Raw genomic sequence first — 15,917 nt, 5'->3', positions numbered from 1 at the left:
TGGTATCAGGATGATGTTTGCTTCATAGAATGAGTTTGGGAGATTTGCATCTGTTTCAATCTTTTGGAATAGTTTGTAAAGAATCGGTGTCAATTCCTCTTTGAATGTTTAGTAAAATTCCGCTGTGAATCCATCTGGTCCTGGGCTTTTCTTTGTTGGGAGCCTTCTGATAACAGCTTCAATCTCCTTTATGGTTACTGGTCTGTTCAGATTTTCTACGTCTTCATGGTTCAGTTTTGGGAGCTTGTGTGTGTCCAGAAATTTATCCATTTCCTCCAGATTTTCAAACTTGTTGGCGTATAGTTGTTTATAGTAGTCTCGAATGATTCCTTGTATTTCAGATGAATCAGTTGTAATATCACCTTTTCCATTTCTAATTTTTGTTATTTGAATCTTCTCTCTTCTTTTCTTTTGTTAGCCATGCTAATGGTTTGTCAATTTTATTTATCTTTTCAAAAAACCAACTTTTTGATTCATTGATCTTTTGTATTGTTGTTTGGGTTTCAATTTCATTCAGTTCTGCTCTGATCTTAATGATTTCTTTCCATCTGCTAACTTTGGGTTTGGATTGTTCTTGTTTTTCTAGTTCTTTAAGGTGAAGTGTTAGGTTGTTCACTTGCCATCTTTCCATTCTTCTGAGGTGAGCATTTAATGCAATAAATTTCCCACCTAATACTGCTTTTGCAGTATCCCACAGGTTTTGGTATGATGTATCATTATTTTCATTAGTTTCAATAAATTTTTTGATTTCCTGCTTGATTTCTTCTTGGACCCATATGTCATTAAGTAGAATGCTGTTTAATTTCCATGTGTTTGTATAGTCTCCAGAATTTCGTTTGTTTTTGATTTCTAGTTTTAATCCATTATGGTCTGAGAAAATACATGGGATAATTCCAATTTTTTTGAATTTATCGAGACTTGATTTGTGACCTAATATGTGATCTATCCTGGAGAATGATCCATGTGCTGATGAGAAGAATGAATATTCTGAGGTTGCTGGATGGAATGTTCTGTAGGTATCTGCCATGTCCAATTAGTCTACAGTATTGTTTAGATCTTGTGTTTCTCTGCTGATTCTCTGTCTAATATTAACAGTGGGGTGTTCAGGTCCCCTGCTATTATGGTATTAGTGTCTATTTCCTTCTTTAGGTCTAATAGAGTTTGTTTTATAAATCTGGCTGCTCCAACATGGGTGCGTACATATTTATGATTGTTATGTCTTCTTGATGGATCAGTCCTTTTATCATTACGGAGTGTCCCTCATTGTCTCTTTTTATGGTTTTTAGTTTAAAGTCTACTTTGTCAGATATAAGAATAGCTACTCCAAGTTGTTTTTCTTTTCTGTTTGCATGGTAAATTTTTTTCCATCCTTTCACTCTTAGTCTATGTGAGTCTTTATGGGTGAGGTGGGTCTCTTGAAGGCAGCATATAGTTGGGTCCTCCTCTTTAATCCAGTCAGCCAGTCTGTGTCTTTTGATTGGGGAATTTAAGCCTTTTACATTAAGAGTTGTTATTGAAAAGTGTTGATTTATTCCTAGCATTTTATTGATTGTTGTTTGGTTGTCTTAGGTGTCTTTTGTTCCTTGCTTTCTGATTTGCTGTTTGTTTTCTGTGTTTGTTGGTTCCTTAGGTTGTAGATAGCCTTTTTGTTTGTTTGTTTTCTCTTCATGAATGCCATTTTTATTATACTAGCGGGTTTAGATTTTTCTTGGGTTTTTATGGCAGTGGTAGTTATTTTTCAGGAACCAAACCCAGTACTGCCTTGAGAATTTCTTGTAAGGGTGGTTGTGTGGTAGTGAACTCCTGCAGTTTTTGTTTGTCTGAGAAATATACTATTTGCCCTTCATTTCGGAAGGATAGCCTTGCAGGGTAGAGTATTCTTGGCTGACGATCTCTGTCTTTTAGTATGTTGCATATATCATCCCATTCTTTTCTGGCTTTTAGGGTTTGTGATGAAAAGTCTGATGTTAGCCTGATTGGGACTCCCTTATAGGTGATTGGACGCTTCTCTCTTGCAGCTTTTAAGATTCTCTCTTTGTCTTTGAGTTTTGCCAGTTTGATTATAACATGTCTTAGAGAAGACCTTTTTGGGTTGAATACGTTTGGAGATCTCTGAGCTTCCTGGATCTGAAGATCTGTGATTTTTCCTATACCTGGGAAGTTTTCTGCCACTCTCTTGTTGAATATGTTTTCAATGCAATCTCCTTTTTCCTCCCCTTCTGGAATACCCATGACTCAGATATTTGAGTGCTTAAGGTTGTCTGATATCTCTCTCAGATTTTCTTCAATGCCTTTGATTCTTTTTCTTTTTCTTTTTCTTTTTTTTTTTTTTTGTCTGCTTGTGTTATTTCAAACAGTCCATCTTCAAGTTCAGAGGTTCTCTCTTCAACTTCCACAAGCCTGCTGGTTAAACTCTCCATTGTGTTTTTTATTTCACTGAATAACTTCTTCAGTTTGGCAAGTTCTGGTACATTTTTTTTCAGGGCATTGATTTCCTTGTACATTTCCTCTTTCAGGTCCTGTATACTTTTCCTCGTTTCATCATGATGTCTAGCTGAGTTTTCTTGTATCTCATTCAGTTTCCTTAGAATTATCACTCGAAATTCCTTGTCAGTCATTTCAAGGGCTTCTTGTTCTATAGGATCTAGAGCTTGAAATTTATTATCTTTGGATGGTGTACTTTCTTGATTTTTCGTATTTCTGGTATCTTTTCTTTGACGTTTATTCATTGTGGCAGGGGGTTTCACAGTCCACAGGTTTGACACTATTGACTGACTAAGATGTTGCTGTGGTTGCCAATTTGGTATGGCTACCTCAGTGACTACTCAGTTGGCCACTAGTGCCTTGTGTGTGTGTTTGCCTCGGGTCTTGGGCCTCTCGGGGGAGCCACCTCTCTGGTCAGCTTGGACTCTGCCGGGCTGCTGGGTGACGTGGCCGTACCGCAGGGTGACGCTCCTGCCGCTGCCACTTGCCCCGCTCACACCGCTGCCGCCGACACCACTGCCACCGGTCCGCTGCCGCCACTGCTGCCGCTACCGCTGCTGCCAGTTCCCCCGCTGATGCCAGTTTCCCTGCCGCTGCCACTGATGCCACTACTACCGGTGCCACTTACGCCACTGCCCCCGTGATTACTCTGACTGGGTTTCTTGCTTCTTGGGTGTCGTATCCATTAACAATCCCGGTTTCTACTCTTCTCTCTGGAGCACATCTTCTAATGAAACTCAGGTCTCACCACTCTTCCTCCTTTCTCGCCTCAGCCTCGTTCTTCCTCTGTAAGGTTCTAAAAGTCAAAACTACAGATTTCCTTCGAGCGCCGTCCCTTGTGTGTAGTGAACAGCAACCTGTGATTTGCAGGAGAGGTGCCATTGTTGATGGCTCATGTGAAATTATACTTGGGATGGTCACTGGTTGTATCCCACCAAAGTTTAGTTGAAGGAGAGAAAGCGGCAGCTGAAGAAATGGAGGAGGCTAGTCGACCTTTAAAAATATCCCCAGCAGAGCCTCACGTTTTCCCTGTTATGGCTCGCTGGGAACCCCCAGCCGTCCGCAGCCTGTGGGGGGAAGCGGTCCCTCAGGCCTATCCAGTCAACGTTGTAAAAGAAGTGTTCTTCTGAAAGGTGGCGCCATCAGGAAGAGGGCGAGTGGGGCAGCCAGGCCCAGGGGGACAAATATTCACCCGGGATCCCGAGAGCGAGTCGGGGCAGGACGTGGCCTCAAGCTGGGCAGCCCGTTTCCCATACATCCATTTATTTTTATTTATTTATTTTTTTTGTCGTTTTTTTGTGACCGGCACTCAGCCAGTGAGTGCACCGGTCAGTCCTATATAGGATCCGAACCCGCGGCGGGAGCGTCGCCGTGCTGCCAGCGCAGCACTCTACCAAGTGCGCCACGGGCTCGGCCCCCCATACATCCATTTAGATAAACATACACATGCTACAGTTAGTCAGTGGTCTGTAGATAGTGTTTGAAAATGAAGTAGTCATTGTGATAATAATGGTTAAAATTCAGGAGAGAGGGTAAAATTTAAAAAAGAAAAAGGTTAAGGACTGACTCCTGAGAGAAATTAACAATTGAAGGGCTGGCAGAAGATAAGGCATTCATTAAATTTAAAAAAATTGATTTTAGGGAGCATGGCCAAAAGTGGCAAATCAGAAAAGAGTGATATCGTAGAAGCCAAAGAGGGACTAAAAGGTGGGGTGGGGGGGCGTCAGATGCTACCCAGAAGTCAAATAAGTACTAAAAGGCATTCATTGGATTAGTAAAAGGCAAAAACAAATCACAATAGCCAGAATAGCTTCTGTGGCGTAGCAAGAGCAAATGCAGAGTACCATGGACTGAGAAGGGCAAAGGACAGTCCTTCCCAACATCCACTTCATGGTATACAGATAAAATTATAATATTTGAGTAGAGAAAACTGCTCAACCCTGGTTTGAACTAGCCTATTTTCAACAGGAGCCCAGTAATTCCCACTTTGCTACCTTGACGTGTGAGAAAACCAACTCTACTTTAGGAGATAAATTGGGATTTGAGGACAACCAAGGAAGACAGCTTAGCTGTAAAGGAAAAAATGAGATGATGGAATGGGACTGTAAAGGAAAAAATGAGATGATGGAATGGGAGTAAGCTTGAAGAAGAGTTTTTTGCTGTTTTTAATGAAAGAATTTTGAGTACTTGAAAGGCACTAATTAAAAAGAAGAGAGGTTGAAGATAGGAGATGGGGAATATAACTATGATGGAGCAACATCCCTAAGGAAGAGAAGCAGGGAGAAGGACATCTTCCCCTATGACATTACAAAATAATAGACACAAATTAGAGGAGATTAGAGGATAAGGTATGGAAATTAGAAGTTTTCCTCAAGGCCTCTGTTATTCTCCATTATGTTAAAGGGAGGTTGTTTGCTCAATGGAAAGATTTAGACCTGAATTAGAATGGTGAGGATTTGTAACAGTTCGCTTAGATGAGAAAGGGACATATAGGAGACTTCGTAAGCAGTTTTTTTTTTTTTTTTTTTTTTTTGTTGTTGTAGTTTTTCGTGACCGGCACTCAGCCAGTGAGTGCACCGGCCATTCCTATATAGGATCCGAACCCGCGGCGGGAGTGTCGCCGCGCTCCCAGCGCCGCACTCTCCCGAGTGCGCCACGGGCTCGGCCCCGTAAGCAGTTTTGAAGAGGTAGTTGAATTCGTGATATGATCTTTTGCTTCATGATAACCCTGTGAAGTATATGGAGTATAATTATTTATCAAATTTATAAATGAGGAGGTGGTGCTCACAGCCTTGCAGCCTTATCAGTTCAGTCCCCTCCCCAAAATAAATAAGTAAATTTATAAATAGGGAAAAATACTTTCTTAAGTGGAAGGACTACAGTCTTGGTTTCAAGACTTGGATCTCTTATAGCTCCTTGACTCATAGTGATGATTACCAACACTACAGTGAAAGCAGAGATTATGCCTTTCTTGTTTTATCCTGTATTTCTAAGATAGATCATAAGTCTTGGGACGTAATGGGTAGTCAGTACTTCTTAAATAAATATATGCATGAAACCTATCACAAGTGATCAGATACATTGACAGATTTTTTTAACACACTTGTAATCTTGTTAAATTAATGCATAACTCCTAACAAGCTTAAATAAGAATATTTTTCTCAAATTGGAAAAAACTTTTAGAAAAAATACAGCATCAGAGCTACAACTTCAGAACAAACTATAGGGTAAGCAAAGATTTCTTAGACCAGCCATAAAAGCACAAACAATGAAAGATAATTAAATACTTTTTTGCTCTTTGCATGACACCATTAAGAAAAAGAAAAATCAAGCCAGAGAGTAGGAGAAAAAACTTGCATGGCATGTATCTGATAAAGGGATTATATCCAGAATGTATAAGGAACTCTGACTACTCTTATAATAAGATAAATGATCCAACTTTATTTTTATTTATTTATTTTTTTAAAGATGCCCAATAAAGAGATCTTAACCCTTGGCTTGGTGTTGTCAGCACCATGCTCAGCTAGTGAGCGATCCAGCCATCCTTATGTAGGATCTGAACCCATGGCCTTGGTGTTATCAGCACCGCACTCTCCCAAGTGAGCCACAGACTGGCCCTAATAACCCAGTTTTAATAAGGGAAAAAGATTTGAACAGGCACTTCACCAGATAAGACAGAAAAATGGTAAATAAGCATAAGAAAAGGCATTCAACATTATTACTCATTCAGGAAACGCAAGTTCAAATAATAATGAGAAATGCCACAAGATACCCATTAGAATGGCTAAAATTAAAGATACTGACCATACCAAGTGTTGGCGAAGATGTAGACTGGCCAAACCAAGCATTGGTGAGGTGGAAAATAGTTTTCTTGCAACACACGTATAATATCACCATCCAACCCAGGAATCCCAATACCAGATGTTTGTCTAAGAAGAAAGAAAATGTTCCTATAAAGACTTAGGTACTTACTGCTTTTAGCAGCTTTATTCTTTATAAACTAGAATTAACCAGAAGTCCATAACACATTGTGGTTTGTCCATACAATGTAATACTCCTCAGCAATACAAAAGAATAAACTACTGATTATATGTACCAACATGGATAAATCTCAAAAGCATTACATCACATAAGAGATATCAGGCACAAAATATATAAAATTCTAGAAAAGACAAAACTATAGTTACAGAAACTAAATCAGTGGTTGCCATAGTGAGAAGGGGAAGGGGATTGACCACAGAAGGAGTATAACGCAATTTTTTGTGGAGATGGGAATGTTATAAGAGTGTTTCAAAAAGTTCATGGAAAAATAGAATTAAAAGATAATACAAATCTTTCCTTTAACTTGCTGAAGTACCTTCATATATCTATGTATCTCCTCAGTAAGATACTACTTCACACCCACTAGGATGGCTATAATCAAAAAGACATGTGGCGAGTATGTGGAAAAGTTGGAACCCTCATATGTGGCTAGTGAGAATGTAAAATGTTAAAGCTGCTTTGGAAAACAGTTTGGCAATTCCTCAAAAAGTTAAACAGAGTTACCATATGATCCAGCAGTTTTAATCCTAAGTATATGTTCAAGACAAATGAAAATAGGTGTCCATACAAATACCTGTACGTAAATGTTTACAGCCACATTGGAAACAACCCAAATGTCCATCAACTGATGAATGGATAAGTAAATTTTCTTATATCCATATAGTGGAGTATTATTTGGAAATAAAATACGATGTACTGATACATGCTACAACATGAATGAACCTCAAGAACATTATGCTGAGAGAAGTCAATGATAAAAGACCACATATTGTATGATTTCATTAATATGCAATGTTCAGAACAGGCAAATGTATAAGAGGCATAAAGTAAATTATGGGATGCCTAGTGGGGCGCATGGGGAGTGACTGGTGGATAGTTAAGGGGTTCGATTTGGGATAGTGATGGAATGTTCTACAGTTAGATTGTGTTAGTGGTTGTACATCCTGTGAATAGACTAAAAACCATTGAACTGCTTTTATTCTTTTTTTTTGGACGGCTGGCCTGTACAGGGATCCAAACCCTGAACTGTACTTTTTAAGTAGGTAAATTGTATGGTATCTAAGTTATATTTCAAGCTAACGTTTATACACACACACATATTTATCCAATTTGTTTTCCCAAAAGTTTTTGTATCAGCTAAAGATATTGGTGAATTTTAAAATTATTCTTGTGATGTAAAAGGGAAATAAAAGTGCTAAAATTAGTTTAAATTTCAACACCTGCACTCTGTATGTTTTTTGTACTTTAAAAAGTGTTTAGGTTTCACTGGTTATCTGAGTGGTTAAGAGTGTGGTATTATAACACCCAAGTCAGAGGTTCAGAGCCCCATACTGGCCAGCCTCCAAAAAAAATTTTTTTTTTAGTTAATAGTTTAACTGAAATATCCAGAACGCTAAAAGAAAACAATTTAACCAAAATTTTTTTTTAATATTTGCTGTGTCCTGGGTCATTTGCTATAATAATTTAATGTCCTCATAATGTAGTATTTTCTTCTATTTACTGATGAGTAGAGTCTCAAAATCAAAATTCGTATTTGTTCTTCCTTAAAGTAGTAACATGTTCCTACACAGTCTGATCTTTATTGACCAGATAATATTCCATTTTGTGGTAGTGGGTATTTTTGAAGAACTAATTTAATAATTTTGGACAATTAGTTTCTAACTGATTAATCTGTTTATGAATATAGCATAATGCTTCTGATAAATTAGTTCTTTGCTATAAATTTCTGGGAATAAAATTACTGATTCAGTAAATTAATTGCCAGTGGTTAATTTAATACTTTTGTCCATGTTTATGTTTATTTGTATTTTGTTTTATGTGAGTTGTCATTTGCCCATTTAGCACCTACCGTTTTATCTTTCTTAAAATTGTAAACGGTCTCTTTATATATCGAAATGAATATTAATTGTTTATTTTTTTATAAATATATTTCTGGTATGTTTTGTCATCTAATTTCAACTTTGTTATTTTTCAGTAGAATTATTATGCATTTTTTTTTAGGTAGATAGACTAAAAATAAGCTCAGCTGTCAAGTAAAGATCAAAATTAAACTTTTTTCCCCACGGAAACTTCTTTTAATGTGATAGTTTTAGATTTTGTATATGTCCTGTCACAGTGCGGTTAGGATACAGTTAACTAATGTAGTAGTGATACTAATTTACATTTTCTTCTTTTAATAGTGCACTAGTAAAATTGATGAATAAATCGATAGAGGGGACAGCAGATGATGAAGAGGAGGGTGTAAGTCCAGATACAGCTATTCGTTCAGGACTTGAACTTCTTAAGGTATTTTTGAAACAATATTGTCTCCATGTATTTCCATAGAGTCATAATTTGCATTCCCTTCAGGGTATGCAAGAGTCAGGCTTGTTTCGTTGGAAACTGGTCAAAAGATTAAATATTTGTCGTAGAAATTATACTTTACAAAAACAATGTGTTTTATGTCATAATAATAATCTAATTATAACAATACTTTGTTTTATTTCATTTTCATTCATCATTTGCATGCCTGCTACACTTGTAACATTGTATGCTAAATAGTCTACTCTTACCTTTCAAAGAACTTACATTTGGGGCAGTAGGACTGCCTGCAGGAATTACTCTATGACAGCATCTGTCTGATTAGGTAGTTTTTAAGTAATTGGTATTCATAATAAATGCCAGAGAATTCAGCAAGTTGAGCACATAGAACCAGGTGACTCAAAACTTTGTGGACACAATATGACTTAATCTAGGGGGAACACAGCATTGTCAAAATAATTTTTGGCATATTTGAGGGATCCTTGGGATACTCACCTGAATGGAGAATAGATTGCTTTGGAGAATAATGAGAGACAAGGTTGGCTCTAGATTGTGGAGAAATCCATCAGGGCAGAAAGGTAATGTCAGGAGCTTTTAATCTGGCTTTCAGTTGGCTACAACACTTGATAGAGCTTTCAGTGGATTGAGAAAAGAGAAGAAATTGAAGGCAAAGAGAAACTGAGACATAAACTAAGGCAGAAGAGACAAATCAATGCAATGGACACTAGAAAAGACAGTGATGGGATCATATTGGGATGATCTTAAGTATCATTTCATTGAAAGCATTTAATTCTCCGTTTTAAAACCTCATAACTAAATATTATAACCAAAATAGAATCTCTGTACTTTATGAACCATCAAATAAATGCTTACTGAATAAGTTAATGAAGACTACCTACTCAAGTCTCTCTTCTTCCTACCTCTCCACTTTTTGCCCTTATTCTTGATAGAATATTAACTGGATTGTTTCTACTTTATGGAAGGTAAACTTTTTAGACATGTCATAGCTGTGTTGCTGTAAATTCCCTAAAGATAGACTGGTGCTCATGTCATAATAAATAAGGGAATAATTATAAGTTGTAATTGCAATTATAAGTTGTAATTTCAATTAAAAGTTCACAGTAATGGCTTCTTTTTTGGTAGTTGTGACTGACCTCTTTGTGATACATTTCATTTAACATATTACCACATAGATTTTCTTCTTGCCAGACGAAGCTGTAAATTAGCATTTTGTTTCCATCATACAAAGATTGAGTCATTAGTATGGAGCTTTTCTTTCAACCAAACATTCCTGCACCTAGTACAATATATTTCTAAACTGGCAGTAGTTATTAATATTAATATTGGAATATCACACTCCATGAAAAAGGAGCCTTTTTATTTGCATTCCAAACAGCAGAATCTACTAAAAGGTGATGAAGAAAATAAGACAAAGGCTGTATGTCAACTGTCTTAAGAAAGTAACTGGAAGCTACTACTCAGTGTTTCTGTTAATGTCTCATTAGCCACAACTAATTTCAAGGGAGGCTAGGAGAAGATATGTATCCCAGAATTTTAAATCTTATTTACTACAGAAAATAATTCTCCTTTTTTTATTGATTAAAACCATTGTCTGTACTTCTAAAGCTGTATCTATTCCTCCAGGTTCTATCTTTCACACATCCTACCTCGTTCCACTCCGCAGAAACATATGAATCCTTGTTACAGTGCCTAAGAATGGAGGACGACAAGGTAGCAGAAGCTGCTATACAAATTTTTAGAAATACAGGCCACAAAATAGAAACAGACCTTCCTCAGATACGATCGTGAGTACATTTTTTTAAGTGTGGAAGCCATAGAATCATTTTTTTCCTTTCATACAGGAAGGTAGAGAGGAAAGACAGTTTTTATTTAGAAGCTACTTCTATATCCTCCTTTGTTTTGTCTCACACCACTCCCCCACCATTAGAATGTAGGAGCAAACTATTTGTTTATAACAAAATGATTTTCGAATATTAATAATCAAACGTTATCACAGAATTTAGTATTTTATTGTATTTGTTATTAATATTCCTTCCTAATCTATGTATGTTCATCTTTTTCTCTTTAACTGGGTTATAAATTGAATAGGTACCAACTTCCTGTCCCACCAAAGAATGGGGTAATCAAGTAGTTTGTTTAATAAAATAATTTATTAGTTGCTTCGTTGTTGGCAGTGGTGCTTTTGTTGCTTTGATCTCTCCCTCTAGATCAGCTCTCCTCTCTTCATAAGAATGAAGTACATTTTGTTATTTCATTTGGGCATCTTAAAGAGGTTACCTTCGAGTCAAACTTGTGCTAAGAGTTTATGTTTAGACTTAAAATGTGTGGGAGACATCTTGTGGAGGAAGAGCACATTGCTGATAGCTGTTGAATCAGGTGTCCAGGGTATATGCAAGTATTTCAGGGTATATCCAAATGCAAACCAGTTTTTCCTCACAGGGTAATAATAACAGGGTGAGTGGACTCCTGAAGTTTTAGTTAAATTTGTGAGTTCACAGTTTAATTTGTGAAACACAGTCACGCACTGCATAATGACATTTAGGTCAACAAACCGCATATATGTATGACAGTGGTCAGAGCAATAGGCTGCTATATCATATGGCCTAGGTGTGCAATTGGTTATACCTCCTAGGTTTGTGTAAGTATACTCTATGATGTTGGCACAATGACAAAATTGCCTAACTATGCATGTCTCAGAATGTATCCCCATCATTAAGCAATGCTTGTCTGTAATTCAATACTTACTGTACATTCTCTTTATTCTCAGCACTTTTCTGGCTAATACAAAAGAATAACCACAGTCAGTCCCTGCCCTCAAGGAGTTTATAGTTTAGAAATGATAGTCTTTGTATGTGTTCAGTTGTCCCTCGATATCCATGGGGTATTGGATCGAGGACCTTCCTCAGATACCAAAATCCATGGATGCTCGGGTTCCTAATGTAATACTTGATATAACTTACACACATCCTCTTGTATACTTTAAATCATCTCTAGATGACTTGTAATACCCAATACAATGTAAATACTATGTAAATAGTTGTTACACTGTATTGTATAGGGCACAATAACAAGAAAAGTGTACACATTCAGTATAGATGCTGTTTTATTTTTTCAAATATTTTCAGTCTGTGGTTGGTTGAATCCACAAATATGGAACCCACAGATACAGAAGGCTGGCTGTACATTATAGAAAAGATCATTGACATAGTAGGATAAAATTTCTAGAGAGCTATTCAAGGTAGGAAAACATATACATTAACAATCCTCATCACTAAAAAAAATGAGAAGGGATAAAGTTGATTTTTTTAAAATTGTCATTTCATTTGGCTAAGAAGAATTAATAATACATTTAACAACAGCTTGATCAAAACTATGTCTTTATTATTCACCAGTGCTATTTTGTAAGAAATATTACTCTAGTAAGTGAGTTTGTGAAAGAAAGACTAAACAGTGCTTAGTCAAGAAAGGCTTACTTTGGCATGGAAATTCCCATCTCGTAATTCTAAACCTCCATGGAGAGAAACTTGACTAGCAGCATATATTGCAGTTTTTTGGGTAAGGTGCATGGCCTGGGGCCTGGGGTATTGCTTTTGATGTCTAGCTTTCCATTATCGTAAAGGACCCTTTGTGACAATTGTATTTGATACCACTGACCTTATAATCGACAAAGTAGGATCTTGTCTAATTGCATTAAATATATAAGTATCTTTCCTTAAATTTTTATTTTGCTTTATAAATTTTCTCCTGATAATAAAAATACTTATATGTTCATTGTAAAAAGCTGAAACTAAAAAAATGTAAAGGAAAAGAGTCACTGTTAACATTTTGGTCTGTATATTTTTTGTCAGTGTTTGTCTACTTGAAGTATATTCCTTTTTTTTATAGGTTCATATAAATACGCTATTTATCCCACCTAATGTTTTCCCATATCAACATTTAATGCTTTAGGACTGTCATATGCATTTCCATATTGTCCCATAAAAAGACTCTTTTAGTTTAGTTTAAGACAATGTCAGTATAGAGGTTAAGTACATTTATTTTTAAACAAATGCTTATCTTCAAATCCCAACTCCACCATTTCCTAGCTCTTTCACCTGAGGAAACCTAAATAACATCTTTGTGCTTTAGTTTTCTCATCTGTATAATGTCTATACTGACATTGGTTCTTTTGGTGGTTGTGAACATTAGTTGAATGAATCCATGCGAAAACACCTAGAGTGGTGCCTGATACATATACTCAATAATTGATAGATATTTTTATTACCATTCTACCAATATTTATGTATTTGTGTCTTTTGTATACCTTCTTACACTGTTATCATTTAAGCTGTTTAGTAAAATTTGGTCTTTTGCTACTTTTCTTTCAGGGCTACTTCAGTTTGAAATAACTGAAGGATTTTAAAAGGGAACTGGAAAAATAGGAATATCTGCTTAGAAAGTAAATGTAAAAAACATGTCGTGTGGCCATTTTTAGATTATAAATTAAGGGTGGCTTATTTATTTCTCCATTTTTGTGAGATAGCTTTAAAATGAAAATTGCCTCCTGAAGTAGCCTTTTTCTTGGAGCATTGTATTTCTTAGTTTGTACTTGGGGACTGAGGAGAGGCTTTACTATCAACATACTTCCAAATAGGGAAATCGGGAAACAACAAAAAGAATACTAGGGGTTTATGGGCTTTATTTAAAAACAAAAAAAACCACTATGATATTATTTTTTGCAGGACCTTAATTCCCATTTTACATCAAAAAGCAAAGAGGGGTACTCCACACCAAGCAAAACAGGCTGTGCACTGTATACACGCAATATTCACAAATAAAGAAGTCCAGCTTGCACAGATTTTTGAGGTATATATAATAGGATATGTTTATGTTGGTCTTTATTTTTTAAGGTCTGTGGTTTGATGAAGATGGAAACTAGATTTTTTTTTACCTATTTATATGTAGTTCTACCCTAGAATATAAATTCCTTGAGAGCAATGATTCTATTTTATTCAGCACTGTATTCCCAGCATTAGATCAGGTTATATGTTCAAATACTTCATACTGTAGGATGTTTTGTGTGTTTGTGGTAGGATATTTTACATAATTTTAGATTATTGGCTCAGTGGTCCATTTATCCTCAAAAAGTGTTATTAGATGACTCTGAACCACTCAGTTTAAAGTACCTAACAACCTACTTGAAAATTAATCTTGTTTCTCTTTCCTTGTAAGTGATTCTTGCCTGATTCCACTATCAGAAAGGTATTCCTATTGTCATAAATTGGAGATAGTATGAATAGAACCCAGTGAATTCATACTTTTAATGATTTAAGGTCATTTTAAATGTCCCTGCAGGATAAGAAATCCACCAATACAGCAAACATTGTTGTAGAAGGGTTGAAAGTGCTGATTTGGTGAGGCAGAAATGTTCTTGTTTTTACTTCTTTTACTTTGGTTTTATTTTTTTCTTTCATCTTTTTTTCTACATTCTTTTGATCTTGTTAAATTTCAATAGGTGAATTAAGAACTAAGTGTCTAATGCGGTTGAAGTTAGTTATGATCATAGCATTAAAACAGATTGGTTTACTCATGATAAATTCAGGAGGATTCAGGAAAATTTACTGTTTCCATAGAATGTCTAGGTATTTATAAAACAAATTAGTAATTTGTCTGTTTTATTTTTATAGCCACTCAGTAGGAGTCTGAATGCTGATGTACCAGAACAACTTATAACTCCATTAGTTTCACTGGGCCACATTTCTATGTTAGCTCCAGATCAGTTTGCCTCCCCAATGAAATCTGTAGTAGCCAATTTTATTGTGAAAGATCTGCTAATGAATGACAGGGTAAGTTTCTCATTTAACTAAATTTAGAGTCATGAGATTAAGACTGTTTACATCTTTGTCACAGAAACAACATTTCTGTTTCTCTCTGTATAATTCTTTTTCTTTTAAATTCTTCTATATTGGGCCCCTTATTTATTTATTTACTAAATTTCCAAATGACTCTCTGACTTTGGGGTAGCTATTACTAGAACTTAACATTTAAAAAAGAAAAAATGAGAACATGAGATGGATGAATCATAAAGTAAACTATATGTCAAATGCTATTATCCTTACCTTTGAAAGACAATTTACAATTTCTTGGAGTCCTTGAATTTTGTTTTGTCAAATGAAAATATACAAGGTACTTCAAAAAGCTCATGGAAAAGTAGAATTAAAAGATAATATGAATCTTTCCATGAACTATTTGAAGACCCATCATAAGTGGACTTTGATTAAATAAAATTTAATTTGATTAAATTTTTTGAAATATTATTACCTTGTATTTTTGGTACTAGATTTATGTATTCTGTTTCAGAGATTAGGGGCTGTGTATGTGTATATCCTGATTTACTACCTCTGGGTTGGAACTTAGGAATATACAGATTGAAAAGGCTCCCTGTATTAATATGTTTCTGTTCCTTATAACAAAATACACAGAACTGGGTATTTTATAAAGAAGATGAAATTTATTGCTTACAGTTTCTGAGGCTGGGAAGTCCAAAGTCTAGGGAACACATCTGGTAAGAGCCTTGATGGTGGCAACAGTGACCCAGTGGTCTCACATTGCAAGACGGTGGAAGCAGAGAGAGCCTAATCTGTCATGTTCTCTTCTTTCAAAGCCCTTAAAACCACACCCTTGACCACCATTATTAATCCATTCACTACGGTGTGATCCTACAATCCAATCACCTCTTCAAGGCCCCACCTTTCAGTTACATAATCGGATTTCCCACCCTCAGCAGTTACAGTGGGAATTAAGCTTTTAATATGTGAACTTTGTGGGCACAATTCAATCAATCTTCAGCGTTCCCCATAGTGATTTCTGAAACACACTTTAAGAATTACTACTTTACCAAATGGATCTAAATTAAAGAGTTATTAAATACACAAACCATTCTCACATGCTGGATTATTGTGGATGACTTTCAATTCAGTGCTGACTTACCCTAAATCCAATTATCCAAGTATTTCCTTATCCTCCTCCATGATTCAGTAGTCTTCTAGAGCCCTCAAGATCAGGAACTTAAAAGAAAGACATCTGCTAGT

General features: G+C 36.0%; 1 protein-coding gene across 5 annotated transcripts in view; it reads left to right on the top strand.

The window, feature by feature from the left end:
- PDS5A (PDS5 cohesin associated factor A) overlaps window positions 1-15,917 on the top strand; it is a 133,383-nt gene that overhangs the window by 81,310 nt on the left and 36,156 nt on the right. For 4 of the 5 annotated variants that reach the window (XM_063107949.1, XM_063107951.1, XM_063107947.1 and 1 more), the window contains 4 exons: window positions 8,706-8,811; window positions 10,471-10,631; window positions 13,569-13,692; window positions 14,514-14,672. In XM_063107949.1, the coding sequence (XP_062964019.1) occupies window positions 8,706-8,811; window positions 10,471-10,631; window positions 13,569-13,692; window positions 14,514-14,672 (550 nt within the window). The remainder of the gene's footprint in view (window positions 1-8,705; window positions 8,812-10,470; window positions 10,632-13,568; window positions 13,693-14,513; window positions 14,673-15,917) is intronic. The other variant, XM_063107950.1, reaches the window with a different exon arrangement.

This window comes from Cynocephalus volans, chromosome 9, assembly GCF_027409185.1.
Source record: "Cynocephalus volans isolate mCynVol1 chromosome 9, mCynVol1.pri, whole genome shotgun sequence".
NCBI lineage: Eukaryota > Metazoa > Chordata > Mammalia > Dermoptera > Cynocephalidae > Cynocephalus > Cynocephalus volans.
The sequence above is the reverse complement of the archived record's forward strand: the minus strand, read 5'-3'. Positions and strand labels throughout refer to the sequence as shown.